Source organism: Schistocerca americana, chromosome 8 (assembly GCF_021461395.2).
Source record: "Schistocerca americana isolate TAMUIC-IGC-003095 chromosome 8, iqSchAmer2.1, whole genome shotgun sequence".
NCBI classification, from domain to species: domain Eukaryota; kingdom Metazoa; phylum Arthropoda; class Insecta; order Orthoptera; family Acrididae; genus Schistocerca; species Schistocerca americana.
In genome coordinates this window covers 64347519-64366721 of record NC_060126.1, presented here as the reverse complement: position 1 = coordinate 64366721, position 19203 = coordinate 64347519, and the positions used below count along the sequence as shown (strand labels likewise).

The 19203-nt window shown below is 44.2% G+C and overlaps 1 protein-coding gene across 4 annotated transcripts in view; it reads right to left on the bottom strand.

Annotated features, from left to right (window-relative positions):
* The window catches only part of LOC124625795 (phosphorylase b kinase gamma catalytic chain, skeletal muscle/heart isoform), a 137489-nt gene that overhangs the window by 112041 nt on the left and 6245 nt on the right, over positions 1–19203 (bottom strand). For all 4 annotated transcript variants that reach the window (XM_047149243.1, XM_047149246.1, XM_047149244.1 and 1 more), the window contains one exon: positions 3258–3378. In XM_047149243.1, the coding sequence (XP_047005199.1) occupies positions 3258–3378 (121 nt within the window). The remainder of the gene's footprint in view (positions 1–3257; positions 3379–19203) is intronic.

Below are 19203 nucleotides of genomic sequence, written 5' to 3'. Positions count from 1 at the left end.
CTCTTCCATTTCCATAATATTTTCCTCAAGAACATCACCCTTGTATAGACCCTCTATATACTCCTTCCACCTATCTACTTTCCCCTCTTTGCTTAGAACTGGGTTTCCATCTGAGCTCTTGATATTCATACAAGTGGTTCTCTTTTCTCCAAAGGTCTCATTAATTTTCCTGTAGGCAGTATCTATCTGACCCCTAGTGAGATAAGCCTCTACATCCTTACATTTGTCCTCTAGCCATCCCTGCTTAGCCATTTTGCACTTCCTGCCGATCTCATTTTTGAGACGTTTGTATTCCTTTTTGCCTGCTTCATTTACTGCATTTTTATATTTTCTCCTTGCATCAATTAAATTCAATATTTCTTGTGTTACCCAAGGATTTCTACTAGCCCTCGTCTTTTTACCTACTTGATCCTCTGCTGCCTTCACTACTTCATCCCTCAGAGCCACCCATTCGTCTTCTACTGTATTTCTTTCCCCCATTCCTGTCAATTGTTCCCTTATGCTCTCCCTGAAACTCTGTACCACCTCTGGTTTAGTCAGTTTATCCAGGTCCCATCTCCTTAAATTCCCACCTTTTTGCAATTTCTTCAGTTTTAATCTACAGTTCACAACCAATAGATTGTGGTCAGAGTCAACATCTGCCCCTGGAAATGTCCTACAATTTAAAACCTGGTTCCTAAATCTCTGTCTTACCATTATATAATCTATCTGATACCTTTCAGTATCTCCAGGATTCTTCCATGCATACAACCTTCTTTTATGATTCCTGAACCAAGTGTTAGCTATGATTAAGTTATGCTCTGTGCAAAATTCTGCCAGACGGCTTCCTCTTTCATTTCTTAGCCCCATTCCATATTCACCTACTATGTTTCCTTCTCTTCCTTTTCCTACTGTCAAATTCCAGTCACCCATGACTATTACATTTTCATCTCCCTTCACTACCTGAATAATTTCTTTTATATCATTACACATTTCTTCAATTTCTTCGTCATCTGCAGAGCTAGTTGGCATATAAACTTGTACTACTGCAGTAGGCACGGGCTTCGGGTCTATCTTGGCCACTATAATACGTTCACTATGCTGTTTGTAGTCGCTTACCCGCACTCCTATTTTTTATTCATTATTAAACCTACTCTTGCCTTACCCCTATTTGATTTTGTATTTATAACCCTGTATTCACCTGACCAGAAGTCTTGTTCCTCCAACCACCGAACTTCACTAATTCCCTCTATATCTAACTTTAACCTATCCATTTCCCTTTTTAAATTTTCTAACCCACCTGCCCGATTAAGGGATCTGACATTCCACGCTCCAATCCGTAGAATGCCAGTTTTCTTTCTCCTGGTAACGACATCCTCTTGAGTAGTCCCCGCCCGGAGATCCGAATGGGGGACTATTTTACCTCCAGAATATTTTACCCAAGAGGACGCCATCATCATTTAACCATACAGTAAAGCTGCATGCCCTCAGGAAAAATTACGGCTGTAGTTTCCTCTTGCTTTCAGCTGTTCGCAGTACCACAACAGCAAGTCCGTTTTGGTTAGTGTTACAAGGCCAGATCAGTCAATCATCCAGACTGTTGCCCCTGCAACTACTGAAAAGGCTGCTGCCCCTCTTCAGGAACAACGCGTTTGTCTGGCCTCTCAACAGATACCCCTCAATTGTGGTTGCACCTACGGTACGGCTATCTGTATCTTTGAGGCACGCAAGCCTCCCCACGAACGGCAAGGTCCATGGTTCATGGGGGGAGGACCACACTAACCAACTGCAATGGGGTGTCCAAGATTGTTGGGTTTATGGTTTTGGAGACAAATGTCAAAAGTGAGCATGTGGGGCCTCACTGGGATGAGGAAGAAGATATATTTGAGGGAAATATTCTGGAACAAGCATAAGGATTTGATTAAGTACTGGAGGTTATGCTGGACTTTTGGGATGGAATTACTGTGGCAATGCTTGTAAGCAGAGTCAGACAGTTAGTGGATACCTTCTCTCAGGCAATATCTGCAATTCATTACAACAGTGGTGGAATCATTGTCTGCAGAGGGGATGATTAAATCAATGTCTGCCTTGAGGTTGTGGGTGGCTGTTCTTTCTTCCGATAAGAGGTTAGTATTCTTGAGATCTGGGGAAGGATGGCAAGTCCGAGTTGGAAGTATGGAATTTCTGGAAGGTAACCAGGGGATGATATGAGATGGGAGAGGCAAGGTTCACTGTTGAGATTAAATCGGCTTTGGTCGGGGGTTGGTAGTAAAAACATTTTTCCACTGAAGTGATAAGGAGAAGGTGTGTAGATCTTTTACTCGTCCAGAATGATTTAGGATTGAAAGTGGGGTCTTTGAATGTGACTCAAACTTCTGCAGATAGAGGTTTCTGGTGGATAAGTTGACAAGAGTGTTTTGGGTTCATTTAGTTTTTTGGTTTTGTTGGAGACTAATGAGGCTGATGGGAAAGTTCAGAAAGGCAGGGGTCTGAATGCTACAATAGGTTGACGAGTGGACTCACTGTGGGAAAGAGAGGTGTTAATGGTTAGCTGAAAAGTTGAAATTCTAAGTTGTTTAGTGAGACATGTTCACAAGGCACAACTGGTAGAGCACTGCTGGAGAAAGGCAAAAATATGGGTACCACATACAAGCAATGCACTGCACTTTGCATAATGTGAAAAAATTCATTTCCGGTATAGGTCTATTGCTGTTTTGCACAAGTGCAGGTTGTTACCACTGTCATTTCTCCGGTGGTGTTAATGCCAATGAGACCAACACCTACCAGACTATTAAGCACCTACAGATCACATGCAATATTAAAAATTTTATTTAGTAGTCGTGCAGGGCTAGTAGTAAGAGACTTAACCTAGCCATCTGTTCTTTAACCATTCAATGAAGACCAAAGAAATGTGTCACATGATTGTCCAAGAGTTGGTCTCAAATGCAGAGTAAGTTTTCACAATATGATGCTCAATGTTAATAGGTTTGGAGAAGAATTTCTCTCGTGACACTCTGTAAAAATAAAGGAAATTTCTTTGCTTTGAAGACTTCATCCATCACACTTCACTTGCACAGTGTCTCACTTTTGGCAAGATTATTTTATGTTTTTACTCTACAGATTATTGTTTTTGTATCAGTTAGAGTTAATGTAAAGACGATATGAGTGGAATAGGTTTACTTTTCTTCTAACAGGATATGATACATCACATGAATATGGCAGCACTAAAAGGGAATTATTTATCAAGGATAATTAAGATTAAAAATACTTATACATACCTTGTCTTCTTCTCCGAGAGTGCCACCACTGAAGTAAGGTAATCGAATAGTTCACCATTCTTACACAGTTCGAACACCAAAAAAATGAAGGTGCTGGATTCAAAAACATCGTGCAGCTCAACTGTGGATGAATACAGATAAATCACTTTCATACCAAAACAATGGATTTCAAACAGTAATGAATAAAATAACCGATGAAAATTTTTGAGACTTTTGCATGAATAACAAAAGTAAACATGTACAGAAGATACCAATATTTCTCTGCCTTTGTCCAAATCAGGTTAGCTGGACCTGATCAGATTAGCTTTTTCCAATTTACACCAATAAACTACAGACATTTTACTGAAGTGCTGCAGCATTTAAAAAAACCATCTCAGCTTTAGCCTTAAGCAACTTTATGAAATCAAGGAAAATGAGCAGGTGAGAAATGTAACCCATCATTATCCAAACCGAGCCCCAGAGTGTTAACAACTGTGCCACCTTTATTGGTTGTTTAATGACCTGCACCAATATGCCTTCTCTAGAGTAAGTTCTCTGTTTTTCTTTAATAGGATCCTAAATTAATTTGTGTAAATGCAAGTGACAGAGGCCATATTTCACCACCAAGAGCTGCTGATAAAATAATCATTTCTGGACTACTGATTTCAATCTTCTGATCATATTCAGGTTTCTTGTGTAACAACAGAGAGAACACATATGGGACATCTATCTTACTACACTAGTTCAGGAGTGTTAAGAGTCAATTTTGCATTACATTTTTAACACAGTCCGGCCACTGGCCATTGAAATTATGTGCAAAACTGTAATTTCCTTTCCTTTCCTGATTGCCACGTCAAGATGCTTTATTTCTGAGCAGTAATGACTTGAAGTCAGTTGTTCACTCTTTTAGTGCTTTGGAGAGCAACTAGATGAATGTCTCTGTTTCCATAATGTCCATGTTTTAGGGGAGCTGTGAACACGGATAAATCCCTGAACTGGGCTGCCATTGTGGGAGATGGATTTCCATGTTTGGAAAGAGAAGATGGTAGTTTGGTTGCTTACGGGAGCTGACAAGCAGTTATTGGCACCTGATCCGCAGTGGAGGGACCCCAGCCTCCACGAGTAAGCTGCTCACAGGGCTACTTCGAAAGATTCCTGTTACAAGTTGGACACTGCAGTGTTGTCTTCAGACCCAGTATCAGCAGTGCTGAGGGCAACGCCGAGCCATATGTTAGACTCCAATAATTGAGACAGGGTTGTATCACGGCTTTGCAAAGATGCAGAAGGGTAGTGTGATCTGCGCCGCAGCTGGAGTTACTCAGGCATCAAAGTGTATTAAGGTGCAACCAGTACTTTCACCTATGCTGGCAAAGATGGTGGATCCACGTGAACCGAGACTCTAAGACAAATCCTAAAAAGCAGTAAGACGCTGTCACATTGAATAGTTGGTCGTCGAGGTAAAGTTCAACTTGTGGGTGGTACGATGTCGACAGAGTGCATGACGTGAGTCTTGGTGGCTGAAAACCAAACGCCAAGGGCCTATGCCTGCAGTTTTTCTTAAGGCACCTTGCAGTCGACTTCAAGCAACACTCACATTAAAGGAGCAACAGTAGAGGCAAAAGTCATCAGTATGCGAGGAAGGTCATATTGAGGACCCCACAGCTACTGCTAGACCATTGATAGCTACTAGAAAGAGAGAGAGACACTCAGTATAGAGCCCTGTGGGACCCCATTCTCTTTGATATGGGGATATTGTGGGAAACATCAACTTGAACCTGGAACATACAGTGTGACAGGATGTTCTGGATGAAAATCTGGAGTGGATCCCGGGGACCCCATATGTGTAAGGTAGTAAGGACACGATGTCGCTATGTGGTGTCATAAGCCTTTTGCAGGTTGAAGAAGATTGCTATAAGGTGTTGACATCGGGCAAAAGCTGTTCAGAAGGCAGACGCCAGATTATCGGTAATGATGAAAATCCCCTTGAGGCAGAGCTAGAAGATCCCAAGATTCAAGGAGCAAACACAGTTACTGGCTCACCATGCATTCAAGCAACTTACAGCGAACACTCGTGAGACTTACTTGGGCATTAACTGTCAATCTCTAGAGGGTGCTTATCAGTTTCAGCAGTGGAGCAATGATGCTTTCTCGCCACTGAGATGGGAACTCACCCTCACTCCAGATGCAGTTAAGGATGGTACGGATATGACGCTGACAGTACACTGGTAGGTTCTCGATGATTTGCTTGTGGGTGCACAGCCCTGGGACTGCATCAGGGCAGTGGACTAGGACACTGACAAATTCCCACTTGCCGAATGGAGAACTATATTGACTCCAGGTGGCATATGGTAAAATACAATTGCTTTGCTCCAACCACTGTTTTAGGACATGAAAGGCAGGTTCATAATTATCAGACGTTGAGGCTTGAGCATAAAGCAGATCAAAATGTTCGGCAAAGGCATCTGGGTCACTGTAGACAGTGCCATTCAAGGTAATACCACGTACCCCTTCAGGTGTCTGGTATCTGTAGGGACATCTGATCTTAGGCCAAAGGAGAGGAAGGTGGTCTGATGGTTGAAACGTACCACATTAAAGGAGCTACAGTAGGTTCTCCTGCTAGGTAGCTCGCACGGTAGAGGTTATGGTCCAGCAGTTGCAGGAAGTGTTTGGGAGTGAGTACCAGGTCACCAGCATTGTGAAGCCTAGTGCAGGATTGACTCAGGTGACTGACAGCATAGGGGAGTTTTGTATGAATTTTATGAAGGAGGGTCAGGTAGTGATAGTGGGTGGAGCAGGGAACAGTCTTGATAGGGACAGGGAATACGATGATAGTGAAGACCCGGTAAAGATAGCTACTCATTCTGGTAGCACTAATGTGCATTTCGTGCAACTGTTTCAAAGTCATGATTGGCCTCATCTTAAAGTGGCTGTTAAGCGCATTAACATGGGGCTGGCGAGGGCATGCGTCACATGCCGGTGGTGCCAGTTGGATCTATCAGTAGAGCGGGTTTCACTAGGCACAGCCTGCACCTCAATAGGTATGGGAAGGTGAGGCTGGCAAAGCTTATAGTTGACAGTGTAGTAGGTGGTGTTGGGATCACTCGTAGAAAAATTCCTGTAGTAGTTGGTGTTAGAGCAGCACCTTTTTTAGACTGAAGTCAGCTGGTAGGCATACCTGCATAAAGGAAGTCCCTCTAACAAAGTGCTCACCTTTAGAGGACATCATGTTTCCAAGTAGAGAAGGAATTAGCATATTTCATCAAAATGTAAGACGTGTTAGAGATAACGTTAGTGAACTGCTTATAGATGTTGACTCTGAAATTATTGGTATGTCAGAGCACCACTTACATACTTTAACAATTATGAGGCTGCCTTTAGCAGGATACAGATTAGCTGGCTCTTGTTGTAACTGGGATTCACAGTCATAAAAACTTTTTGAAGGACATCATATTTACCCCAGTGACTTATAACAGTCAATAAACGTATCACGGCACTGAACTGAACAGATATTTGAATGTTGTGCAGGGGCAGTTGAATTTAGTAAAACTAAACTTCTAATAATTGTTGTTTATAGATCCCATAACTCTGACTTCAGAGCATTTCTTGATCCACTTTGTAGGAAGTACCAGAAATTAGTTGTATGTGGTGGCTTCAATATAAATTTTGTGTATGATGGTGCAGGAAAAAGGATGTTGGTAGATCTTCTAAATTCATATGATCTGATGCATACTGTGTTTTTTTCCAACTAGGGTGCAGGGGAACAACAACACAGCCATAGACAATATTTTCATTCATTCTTCACTACGAGACAGGCATTCCGTTAGTAAAAGGGTGAATGGCCTTTCAGGCCATGATGCACATATTTTAACACTACAGCACTTTTGTACTCAAACAAATGTCACATATAATTATAAACTATGTAGGAAAGTTAATCCAATAGCGATAGAAAGTTTTTTAAACCTTGTCATGGAACAAGAGTGGCAGGATGTTTATAGTGCTGATAACATAGATGATAAATACAATGCTTTCCTTAATACATTTATCATGCTCTTTCCATTACAACACACTAAACGGGGTATTAGCAGTAATAGGCAGCCCAGATGGCTAACTAGTGGGATAAGGATATCATGTAGAACAAAGTGGGAAGTATATCAAAATATTAGAAGTAGTCACAATACAACTACAGTAGCCCACTGCAAGCAGTATTATAAGGTGCTTAAAAGTGTTATTAGGAAGGCAAAGAGTATGTGGTATGCAAATAGAATAGCTAATTCACAGGATAAAATTAAAACCATATGGTCAATTGTGAAAGAAGTGTCTGGTCAGCAGCACAAGGTCGATGATATAAAGTAGAAAAAATATTTCTGTTACTGATAAATTAGATATATGTACAATAATTAACAATCATTTTCTGAGCACTGTTAGTGAGTTGAATAAAAATTTAGTTTCTACAGGGAATCATATAACTCTTGGCAAACGCCTTTCTTAGATTGATATCTGAAATACTCCTCTGTGATACAGACAAGGGGAAGATTGAGTCAATAATTAAATCACTGAAGACTAAGGACTCTCATGGTTATGATGGAGTGCCTAGCAGAATATTAAAGTACTGTGATGCACAAATTAACCCTGTATTTAGCCATATTTGTAATTTTTCCTTTAGGGATGGTCAGTTTCCTGAACAATTAAAGTACTCAGTAGTAAAGCCGCTTTATAAAAAGGGAGAAAGGGATCAAGTAGATACTTTTGGACCTATTTCTATGCCATCAGTGTTTGCTTAAGTTATTGAAAAGGCTGTGTATGTAAGGATAATTCATCATTTTATACCACACGAATTGCTATCAAATGTACAGTTTGACTTTAGAAGGCATTTAACAACTGAAAATGCTATATTCTCTATTCTCTGTGATGTACTGGATGGGTTAAGCAAACGGATTTGCACACTAGGCATATTTTTTGATTTCACTAAGGCGTTTGATTGTGTTGATCACAAAATATTGCTCCAGAAGTTGGACCATTATGGAATATGGGGAGTAGCTCACAATTGGTTTGCCTCTTACTTAAGCAACAGACAGCAAAAGGTCATTATTCACAATGTTGAGAATGGCTGTGATGTGGGGTCTGAGTGGGTACGGTCAAGTGGGGGGTGCCCCAGGGATCAGTGCTAGGGCCATTCCTGTTTCTTATTTATATAAATGATATGCCCTCTAGCATTACGAGTAACTATAAAATTTTTCTGTTTGCTGATGACACTTGGTAGTAACGGATGTTGAGTGCAACACTGGCTCGGTTTCAAGTACTGCAGCTCATGACCTAAGTTCATGGCTTGAGAAAATAAACTAATGCTAAATCACAGTAAGATTCAGTTCTTACAGTTTCTAACACACAGTTCAACAAAACCTGACATTTTAATTTCACAGAATGGGCACATGATTAGTGAAACTGAACAGTTCTAATTTCTAGGTGTTCAGATAGATAGAAAACTGACCTGGAAAGCTCACGTTCAGGATCTTGTTCAAAGGCTTAATGCTGCCATCTTTACTATTCAAATGGTATCTGAAGTGAGTGATCGTTCAATACGAAAATTAATCTACTTTGCTTATTTTCATTCGCTTATGTCATATGGTATTATATTTTGGGGTAAATCTTCCCATTCTAAAAGGATATTTTTGGCTCAGAAATGGACGGTTCGGGCAATAAGTGGTGTAAGTTCACGAACCTCTTGTTGACTCCTGCTCATGTGTCTGGGTATTTTGACATTGGTCTCTCAATATATATATTCCTTACTGTCATTTCTTGTTAACAATATTAGCTTATTCCCAAGAATAAGAAGATTTCACTCAGTTAATACTCGGCAGAAATCAAACCTGCATTTGGATCGGACTTCCTTACCTCTTGTGCAGAAATGTGTACAGTATACTGCTGAATCCATTTCCTATAAGCTACCACTCTAATTAAAAAATCACAGCTGTAATCCACGCACTTTCAAATCGAGACTGAAGAGTTTAGTCATGGGTCACTCCTTCTATTCTGTTGAAGAGTTCCTTGAAAATTGAGCTCCTTCTATTTTGTTAAGGAGTTCCTTGAAAATTAAGCTTATTCTTGTTGTATTGTTGATGGCATTTACTTAAAGTTATGGATTGACTTTTTTCAGGTTCATAAACATTTTATTTTTATCTGTTATTACTTTTATGTTGTAATTTCTTGTACTGACACGATCCATGACCTTGGAGATTTGCTTCTCAATTTGGTCCTACGGAACTTGACGTGTAAATAAATTAATAAATCAATAAATAACCAAAACGGCCTTGCTGTACTAGCACTGTGAACGCCTTAAAGCAAGGGTAACTGCAGTCGTAATTTCTTCCGAGGACATGCAGCTTTACTGTATGTTTAAATGATGACGGCGTCCTCTTGGGTAAAATAGTCCCCTATTCGGATCTACTGGCGGGGACTACTCAGGATGATGTCATTATCAGCAGAAACAAAACTGGAGTTCTATGAATCAGAGCGTGGAATGTCAGATCACTTAATTGTGCAGGTAGTTGGAAAAAGTAAAAAGAGAAATGGTTAGGTTAAAGTTAAATGTAGTGGGAATTAGTGAAGTTTGGTGGCAGGAGGAACAAGACTTCTGATCAGGTGAATATAAAATCAAAGAAGGATAATGCAGGAGTAGGTTACTAATGAATAAAAAAATACGAACGTGGATAAACTACTACGAAAAGCATAGTGAATGCATTATAGTAGCCAAGATAGACATGAAGCCCACACCTATAACAGCAGTACAAGTTTATATGACAACTAGCTCTGCAGATGAAGAGATTGAAGAAATGTATGATGCGATAAAAGAAATTATTAAGATAGATAAGGGAGATGAAAATTTAATATTCATTGGGGACAGGAATTCGATAGTAGGAAAAGGAAAAGAAGTAGGTGAATATGGACTGCGCGTAAGGAATGAAACAGGAAGCTGCCTGGTAGAATTTTGCACAGCGCAGAACTTAATCACAGTCAACTTGATTTAAGAATCATGAAAGAAGATTGTGTATGTGGAAGAGGCCTGGAGACACTGGATGATTTCAGGTAGATTATATAATGGTAAGACAGATATTTACGAACCAGGTTTTAAATTGTAAGACATTTCCAGGGGGCAGATGTGGACTCTGACCACAATTGACTGGTTATGAATTGTAGATTAAAACTGAAGAAACTGCAAAAAGGCGAGAATTTATGGAGATGACACCTGGATAAACTGAAGAAACCAGAGGCTGTAGAGAGTTTCAGAGAGAGCATTAGGGAACAATTGACAAGAAAAGGGGAAAGATATACAGTAGAAGAGGAATGAGTAGCTTTGAGAGATGAAATAGTGAAGGCAACAGAGATTGGGTGGTTGGTTTAAAAAAGGGGGGAGGGACCAAACTGCTAGGTCATTGGACCCTCGTTTTGATTAAAATAATTCCACAAGGGTGGGAGTAAAATAATCGAGACATACAAAACACAGCTCAAATAAAGAACACCACAAGAATGACAGAAGGGCAACAAACACTAAAATCGACAAAATCGGACAAGAAAACTACAGAGACACGCAAGAAACATGTAGAAGACATCAAAACAAGAGGGCAGATTACCATGGCTGGCTGACCACGAGAATAAAACGGAGAAGCCAGCCACTCTGCAAAACACATTAAAACCGCAACACTAAAAGGACTAGGGTGGAGGACACAGAGGGACAAAGGAAATGTGCTAAAACTTAGATCAAATGATAAAACCCACCCTCACGAATAAGACGTATAATTAAAGCTACTGTTGAGGCATAGTCGCCCAACACCGAAGGTAGGGTGCTGGGATAGTTAAAAGTCCGCCGCAGAGTGGCTAAAAGTGGGCAATGCAACAAGAGGTGGACAACTGTCATTTGTGAACCACAGTGACACCGAGGTAGGTCCTTGCAATGGAGGAGGTAACCATGCGTTAGCCATATATGGCCAATGCGAAGTCGGCAGATGACAACTGATTCCCTGTGAGAGGACTGCTTGGAAAACTTCCACACAGTCGTAGTCTCCTTAATGACACACAATTTGTTGTGCATACTGTTACACCATTCAGTCTCCCAAAGCCGAAAAACGCTGCGGCTTAAGACAGAACGCAGGTCAGTTTAGGAGACGCCCATCTCCAAAAGCAGTTTTCGCATAGCCTGTCTGGCCAGCCTGTTGGCAAGTTCATTGCCTGGGATCCCAACGTGTCCTGGGGTCCACACAAACACCACTGAATGACGGGACCATTCCAGGGCATAGATGGACTCCTGAATGGATGCTACCTAAGGATGGCAAGGGTAACACTGGTCAATAGCTTGAAGACTATTCAAGGAGTCAGTACAGAGGAGAAACGACTCGCCATGGCATGAGCAGATGTGCTCAAGAGCACGAGACATGGCCGGTAGCCTTGCAGTGAAAACACTACAGCCATCTGGCAAGGAGTGCTGTTCAATACGTCCTCCATGAACATATGCAGCAAAGCCTACATGACCATCAGCCATCGACCCGTCGGTGTAAACCACTTCATAGCCCTGGTACATGCTGAGAATCGAGAGGAAGTGATAGCGGAGAGCCGCAGGGTTAACGGAGTCCTTAGGGCCATGCAAAAGGTCCAGAAGACTCTGCAGCCTAGGTGTATACCATGGAGGTGTATGAGAATGGGCTGCGAGGAGAGATGGTAACGGGAAGGACTCCGGTTTAGACAGAAGGGACCGGACGCAAACCGCAATTGTAAGCCCTGACCTGGGCCGCCGATGCGGGAGATGAACTGCCATGGTTGGGTAAAGGAAACAGTAATTCGGAAGTGCAGGAGAACTATGAACATGTGCAACGTAACTGGTGAACAGTTGTGCATGTCTAACCTTCAATGGAGGGACTCCGACTCCCACTGGACTCATTCCAAAAGCTTCCGTCACTAGGTGATCGCCACAGTGATGCACTGGGTCGAGTAAACGCAACGCTGAGGGCGCCGCTGAACCGCAAAATCATACTTCCATAGTCAAGGCGGTACTGAACAAGGGCTCTGTACAGCTGCAGCAGTGTAGAGCGATCTGCACCCCAGTTGGTGTTGCTCAGGCAGCAGAGGACACTGAGCTGCTGCCAGCTCTTCCGCTTAGGCTGATGAAGGTGAGGTAGCGAAGTCAACCAGGCATCTAAAACCAGTCCTAAGAATCGATATGTCTCCACTACAGTGAGTGGATCGTCATTAATGTAAAGTTTTGGTTCTAGATGAACAGTGCGACTCCGACAGAAATGCATGACACACGACTTTGCAGCTGAAAACTGGAAGCTGTGGGCTAGAGCCCATGACTGTGCCTTGTGAATGGCTCCCTGTAGGTGCCGCTCAGCAACACCAGTACTGGAGGAGCAGTACGAAATGCAGAAGTCATCTGCATACAGAGAAGGTGAGATCGACGGCCCTACAGCTGCTACTAGACCGTTAATAGCCACTAAAAACAGACACACACTCAATACAGAGCCCTGCAGAACGCCATTCTCCTGAATACGGGAGGGAACTACGGGAGGCACCAACTGGGACATGGAAAGTATGGAGTGACAGGAAATTTTGGATAAAAATCAGAAGTGGGCCCTGGAGACCCCACTCATACTATATGGCAAGGGTATGATGTCGCCAGGTCGAATTGTATGTTTTACTTATATCAAAAATGACAGCAACCAGATGTTGACGTCTGGAAAAGTTTGTTCGGATGGCAGACTCGAGGGATGCAAGATTATCAGTGGTAGAGTAACCCTTGCGGAAGCCACCCTGACAACAAGTCAGTAGGCCACGTGACTCCAGGGCCCTACCCAACCGCCAAACCATCACACATTCCAGCAGCTTACAAAGAAAGTTGGGGAGGCTGATGGGCCAGTAGCTACCCACATCAAGCAGGTTTTGACCAGGTTTGAGCACAGGAATGATGTGATCTCCCACCATTGCGATGGAAAGACACCATCGCACCAGATTAGGTTGAAGATGATAAGGGGATGTCGCTTGTTGTGAGACGAGAGATGTTTAATCATCTGACTGTGGGTCCTATCCGGCCCAGGAGCTGTGTCGGGGCAATGTGCAAGGGCGCTGAGGAGTTCCCACTCTGTAAATGGGGCGTTATAGGGTTCACTGAGGTGGGTGGTGAACGAGAGGACTTTGCTTTCCATCCGCCACTCGAGAGTGTGAAAGGCTGGGGGGGGGTAGTTCTCTGACACAGAGACTCTAGCACAGTGCTCGGCAACTGCATTTGCCTCAGCAGATAACACGCCATTGATGTTAATGCCAAGGACACCTGTTGGGGTCTGGTACCCAAAAAGACGTTTGATCTTTGTCCACACTTGGGAAGGTGACGTACGGCACCCAACGGTCGACACGTACCTCTTCCAACTCTTCTTTCAGTCATTTTATAAGCTGGCGAACATGGGCACCGGGCCGGTTAAAGGCTATTAGTTGCTCTAGGAGAGGGTGCCGCATATGTGGCTGTAGAGCTCACAACTTCCGGCAACCACCAAGGGACTGTCTTTCGCCGGGGGCACCCTAAAGAACGAGGGATTGCGTTTTCTGCCACAGAAACGATCGTTGTACTGACCTGCTTAACAACAACATCGATAGCACCATGTGGGGGAGATTCAGCAGTGACAGCAGAGGTGAAGGCTTCCCAGTCTGCTTTGTTTAAAGCCCAACTGGGTAGGAATCTGTAGGCATGATGCCGCGGAAGTGACAGGTAGATGGGGAAGTGGTCACTACCACACAGGTCGTCATGTGCTCTCCAGTGGATAGATGGGAGAAGGCCAAGACTGCAAACTGAGAGATCAATGGCTGAATATGTGCCACGTGCCACATTGAAATGTGTGGGGGGCACCTGTATTTACGAGGCAGAGGTCGAATTGTGACAGTAAATTTTCAAACACCCTACCTTGGCCAGCAAGCATGGCGCAACCCCACAAGGGGTTATGCACGTTAAAATCTCCCAAAAGTAGGAAAGGTTTAGGGAGTTGATCAATCAGTACAGCCAATACGTTCAGGGGTACTGCACCATCTGGAGGAAGATATACATTGCAGACAGTTATTTCCTGGTCATCTGTATCCTGACAGTCACAGCCTCAAGAGGGGTTTGAAGGGGCACAGGTTCACTACATACTGAGTTCAGGACGTAGATGCAAACTCCATCTGACACTCTGTGCCCTTATAGCCATGGAGGGCAGGGGTCCGCATTGCCGGAAACCAGGAGGGCAATGCAGAAAGCAGGTGAAAAGCTTAATGGTTACCATAGCTCAGCCAGGTGGTGGAAAAAACTGCCGCAATTCCACTGGAGGGTTACGTGATCATGAGACTGGGAAGGCACGAAACACTCAATGAGTCAGTCTACGCCTCAGGGTCACCGGCTGCCACCAGATGAGTACCTGTGCGATCGACATACATTGTGTCCGAGGGCCCAGTGAGATCTTGGTCCTCAGTGGACACCAGAATCTCCACATCATCCTCGGACACAGAGCTTATAGGTAGCGGTGATGTGCCACCGCAGTGCCTTGGTTCTTAGGGTCTTTTTCTATTTAGGTTTCTGTCGCTGCTTCTAAGGTTTTTCCAGCTAGGAAGGCTTCACTAATTCAGTCTCAGGGGCTGAGGAGTACTGTAAAGCCCTATGACCAGCTGCCTGCGGTTGCTTCAGCCACTGGCGGGTGTCAGCTTTTCCACTGGTAGGAACCTGGGAAGGGAGTGACCCAAGAGGAGCAGAAGAAGACTTACACTTCTCCAGCTGGTGTCCCTGATGGTTGGAGGTGTTGCTCCTGAAGTAGGTTGTGCAGGAGCAACTGGGAGGGAAGTGCCCCCCACCATCAAAGGGGCTCTGAGAGCCAATTGTACGCGGCGGAATGAAAGATGGTAGAACTGTTGTCATAGCAGCGTAGGTTGACGTCATATGCGCAGGATGTAGTCTCTCATATTTTCTCTTAGCCTCAGTGTAGGTCAGTCAGTCCAGGGTCTTGTATTCCATTATTTTTCTTTCTTTCTGGAGAATCCTGCAGTCTGGCAAGCAAGGCGAATGGTGCTCTCCACAGTTGACACAGATGGGAGGTGGGGAACTTGGAATATTGGGATGTGAAGGACGTCCACAATCCTGACAGGTGATGCTGGAAGTACAGCAGGAAGACATACAGCCAAACTTCCAGCACTTAAAGCACTGCATCATGGGAGGGACATATGGATTTATGTCACACCGGTAGACAATCACCTTGACCTTCTCGGGTAGTCACCCTCAAAGGCCAAGATGAAGGCACCAGTGGCAACCTGATTATCCCTCTGACCCTGGTGGACGTGCCGGAAGAAACGGACACATTGCAGCTCTAAATTGGCGAACAGCTCGTCATCAGACTGCAAAAGAAGATTCCTGTGAAATATGATACCCTGGACCATATATAAGCTCTTACAGGGTGTGATGGAAACAGAAACATCCACCAGCTTGTCACAGGTGAGTAGTGCCTGTGACTGGGCAGAGGATGCTGTTTCGACCAAGACCAACCCTTGCTGCATTTTGGACGAGCCCTCCACCTCCCCAAGCTTGTCCTCTAAATGCTCCACAAAAAACTGAGGTTTCATTGACAAGAAAGATTCCCCATCAACTCTTGTACATACAAGGTACTTGTGTGAATAAGCTTCACAGCCTTCCTTAGCACTGAAGTTAGACCTTGACCGCTTAGAGACTGCTGGTGTTTGAACACCAGCAAGAGATGACGTACTACAGTTCATAGCGTGTCATTCGTCCTAATGTCACCCACTCCGGCCAGGGGCTCTCCCGAAGGGTGCACCCACCCGCAGCAAAGGCCACCTGGCAGAATGGCCATTGCCAGGAGTCCCGATGGCCCAGGGTTACAGGGATCTACTCCTTGGCATACGTGGGGACTTAACGGCGCAGGCATCAGCAGAGCGATCTCTGTGTTGTCAGGGGGCTACAACCAACAGGGTACACGGCAGCCCCACCACAATGTACTGGCTACTGTGCTGGATATCAGGAGTAAATGAGCTAAGAAGTCCATTATCGTCGACAGCACAGAAAGTGTTACTGCACAGAGGATAGAGGAAAACACACCCCAGGAGGGTGACCTCACCCAATAGCTGGAGAATGAGAGGAGGTGCAGATCCACGTTGACAAAGGATGCGAGAGGGCTCAGCGCATGATGGACACTATGCACCATGTAAGGCGCCCTTCCCCAATTGGCTCACTCTTCAGGAAAATTTTGAACCCTACAGGGGACCATCACATAAAGGCTGAAATGTATGAGACTCCTTTTAGTCACCTCTTATAACAGGCAGGAATACCTCGGGCCTATTATAACCCGGGGTGGTGGGGGGTGGAGGGGGGGGAGGGTGGAGGGGGGCGGGCAGCAGAGGATCAAGAATGTAACAAGAAGATGGCTAGTAGAAATCCAATCGTAACAGAAGAGATATTGAATTTAATTGGTGAAAAGAGAAAATATAAAAAATGCAGTAAATGAAGCAGGTGGAAATGAATATACAAATGTCTCAAAAATAAGATCGACAGTAAGTGCAAAACGGCTAAGCAGGGATGTCTAGAAGACAAATGTAAGGATGTAGAAGCAAATATCACTAGGGTTAAGATAGACACTGCCTACAAGAAACTTAAAGAGACATTTGGAGAAAAGAGAACCCCCACGTATGAATATCAAGAGCTCAGATGGAAGATCAGCCCAAAGCAAAGAAGGGAAAGCAGAAAGGTGGAAGGAGTATATAGAGGGTCTATACAAGGGTGATGTACTTGATGAAAATTGAAGAGGATGTAGATAAAGATGAAATTGGAGATATAATACTGCATGAGGAATTTGAAAGAGCACTGAAAGACCAAAGTTGAAACAAGGCCCCAGGAGTAGATAACATTACATTAGAAGTATCGATAGGCTTGGGAGAGCCAGCCATGACAAAACTCTTCCACCTGGTGAGCAAGATGTACAAGACAGGCGAAATACTCTCAGACTTCAAGAAGAATATAATAATTACAACTCCAAAGAAAGGAGGTGCTGACAGGTGTGAAAACTACCGAACTATCAGTTTAATAAGTCACAGTTGAATAATACTAACACGAATTCTTTACAGACGAATGAAGAAACTGGTAGAAGCTGACTTTGGGGAAGATCAGTTTGGATTCCTTAGAAATTGGAATATGCGAGGCAAAACTGACCCTACGACTTATTTTAGAAGACAAATTAAGGAAAGGCAAACCTACATTTCCAGCATCTGTGGACCTAGAGAAAGCATTTGACAGTGTTGACTGGAATACTCACTTTCAAATTCTGAAGGCGGCAGGGGTAAAATACAGGGAGCGAAAGGCTATTTACCATGTTTACAGAAACCAGATGGCAGTTATAAGAGTCGAGGGGCGCGAAGGGAGTGAGACAGGGTCGTAGCCTATCACCAATGTTATTCAATTGGTATATTGAGAAAGCAGTAAAGGAAACAAAAGAAAAATTTTGAGTGGGAATTAAAATCCATGGAGAAGAAAGAAAGACTTTGAGGTTTGCCAATGACATTGTAATTCTGTCAGAGACAACAAAGGAGCTGGAATAGCAGCTGAACAGAATGGACAGTACCTTGAAAGGAGGGTATAAGATGAACATCAACAAAAGCAAAATGAGGATAATGGAATGTAGTAGAATTAAATCAGGTGATGCTGAGGGAATTAGATTAGGAAATGAGACACTTAAAGTAGTAAAGGAGTTTTGCTATTTGGGAAGCAAAATAACTGATGAATGTTGAAATGTGGAGGATATAAAATGTAGTCTGGCTACGGCAAGGAAGGCATTTCTGAAGAAGAGAAATTTCTTAAAATTTAGAATACACTCCTGGAAATTGAAATAAGAACACCGTGAATTCATTGTCCCAGGAAGGGGAAACTTTATTGACACATTCCTGGGGTCAGATACATCACATGATCACACTGACAGAACCACAGGCACATAGACACAGGCAACAGAGCATGCACAATGTCGGCACTAGTACAGTGTATATCCACCTTTCGCAGCAATGCAGGCTGCTATTCTCCCATGGAGACGATCGTAGAGATGCTGGATGTAGTCCTGTGGAACAGCTTGCCATGCCATTTCCACCTGGCACCTCAGTTGGACCAGCGTTCGTGCTGGACGTGCAGACCGCGTGAGATGACGCTTCATCCAGTCCCAAACATGCTCAATGGGGGACAGATCCGGAGATCTTGCTGGCCAGGGTAGTTGACTTACACCTTCTAGAGCAAGTTGGGTGGCACGGGATACATGCGGACGTGCATTGTCCTGTTGGAACAGCAAGTTCCCTTGCCGGTCTAGGAATGGTAGAACGATGGGTTCGATGACGGTTTGGATGTACCGTGCACTATTCAGTGTCCCCTCGACGATCACCAGTGGTGTACGGCCAGTGTAGGAGATCGCTCCCCACACCATGATGCCGGGTGTTGGCCCTGTGTGCCTCGGTCGTATGCAGTCCTGATTGTGGCGCTCACCTGCACGGCGCCAAACACGCATACGACCATCATTGGCACCAAGGCAGAAGCGACTCTCATCGCTGAAGACGACACGTCTCCATTCGTCCCTCCATTCACGCCTGTCGCGACACCACTGGAGGCGGGCTGCACGATGTTGGGGCGTGAGCGGAAGACAGCCTAACGGTGTGCGGGACCGTAGCCCAGCTTCATGGAGACGGTTGCGAATGGTCCTCGCCGATACCCCAGGAGCAACAGTGTCCCTAATTTGCTGGGAAGTGGTGGTGCGGTCCCCTACGGCACTGCGTAGGATCCTACGGTCTTGGCGTGCATCCGTGCGTCGCTGCGGTCCGGTCCCAGGTCGACGGGCACATGCACCTTCCGCCGACCACTGGCGACAACATCGATGTACTGTGGAGACCTCACGCCCCACGTGTTGAGCAATTTGGCGGTACGTCCACC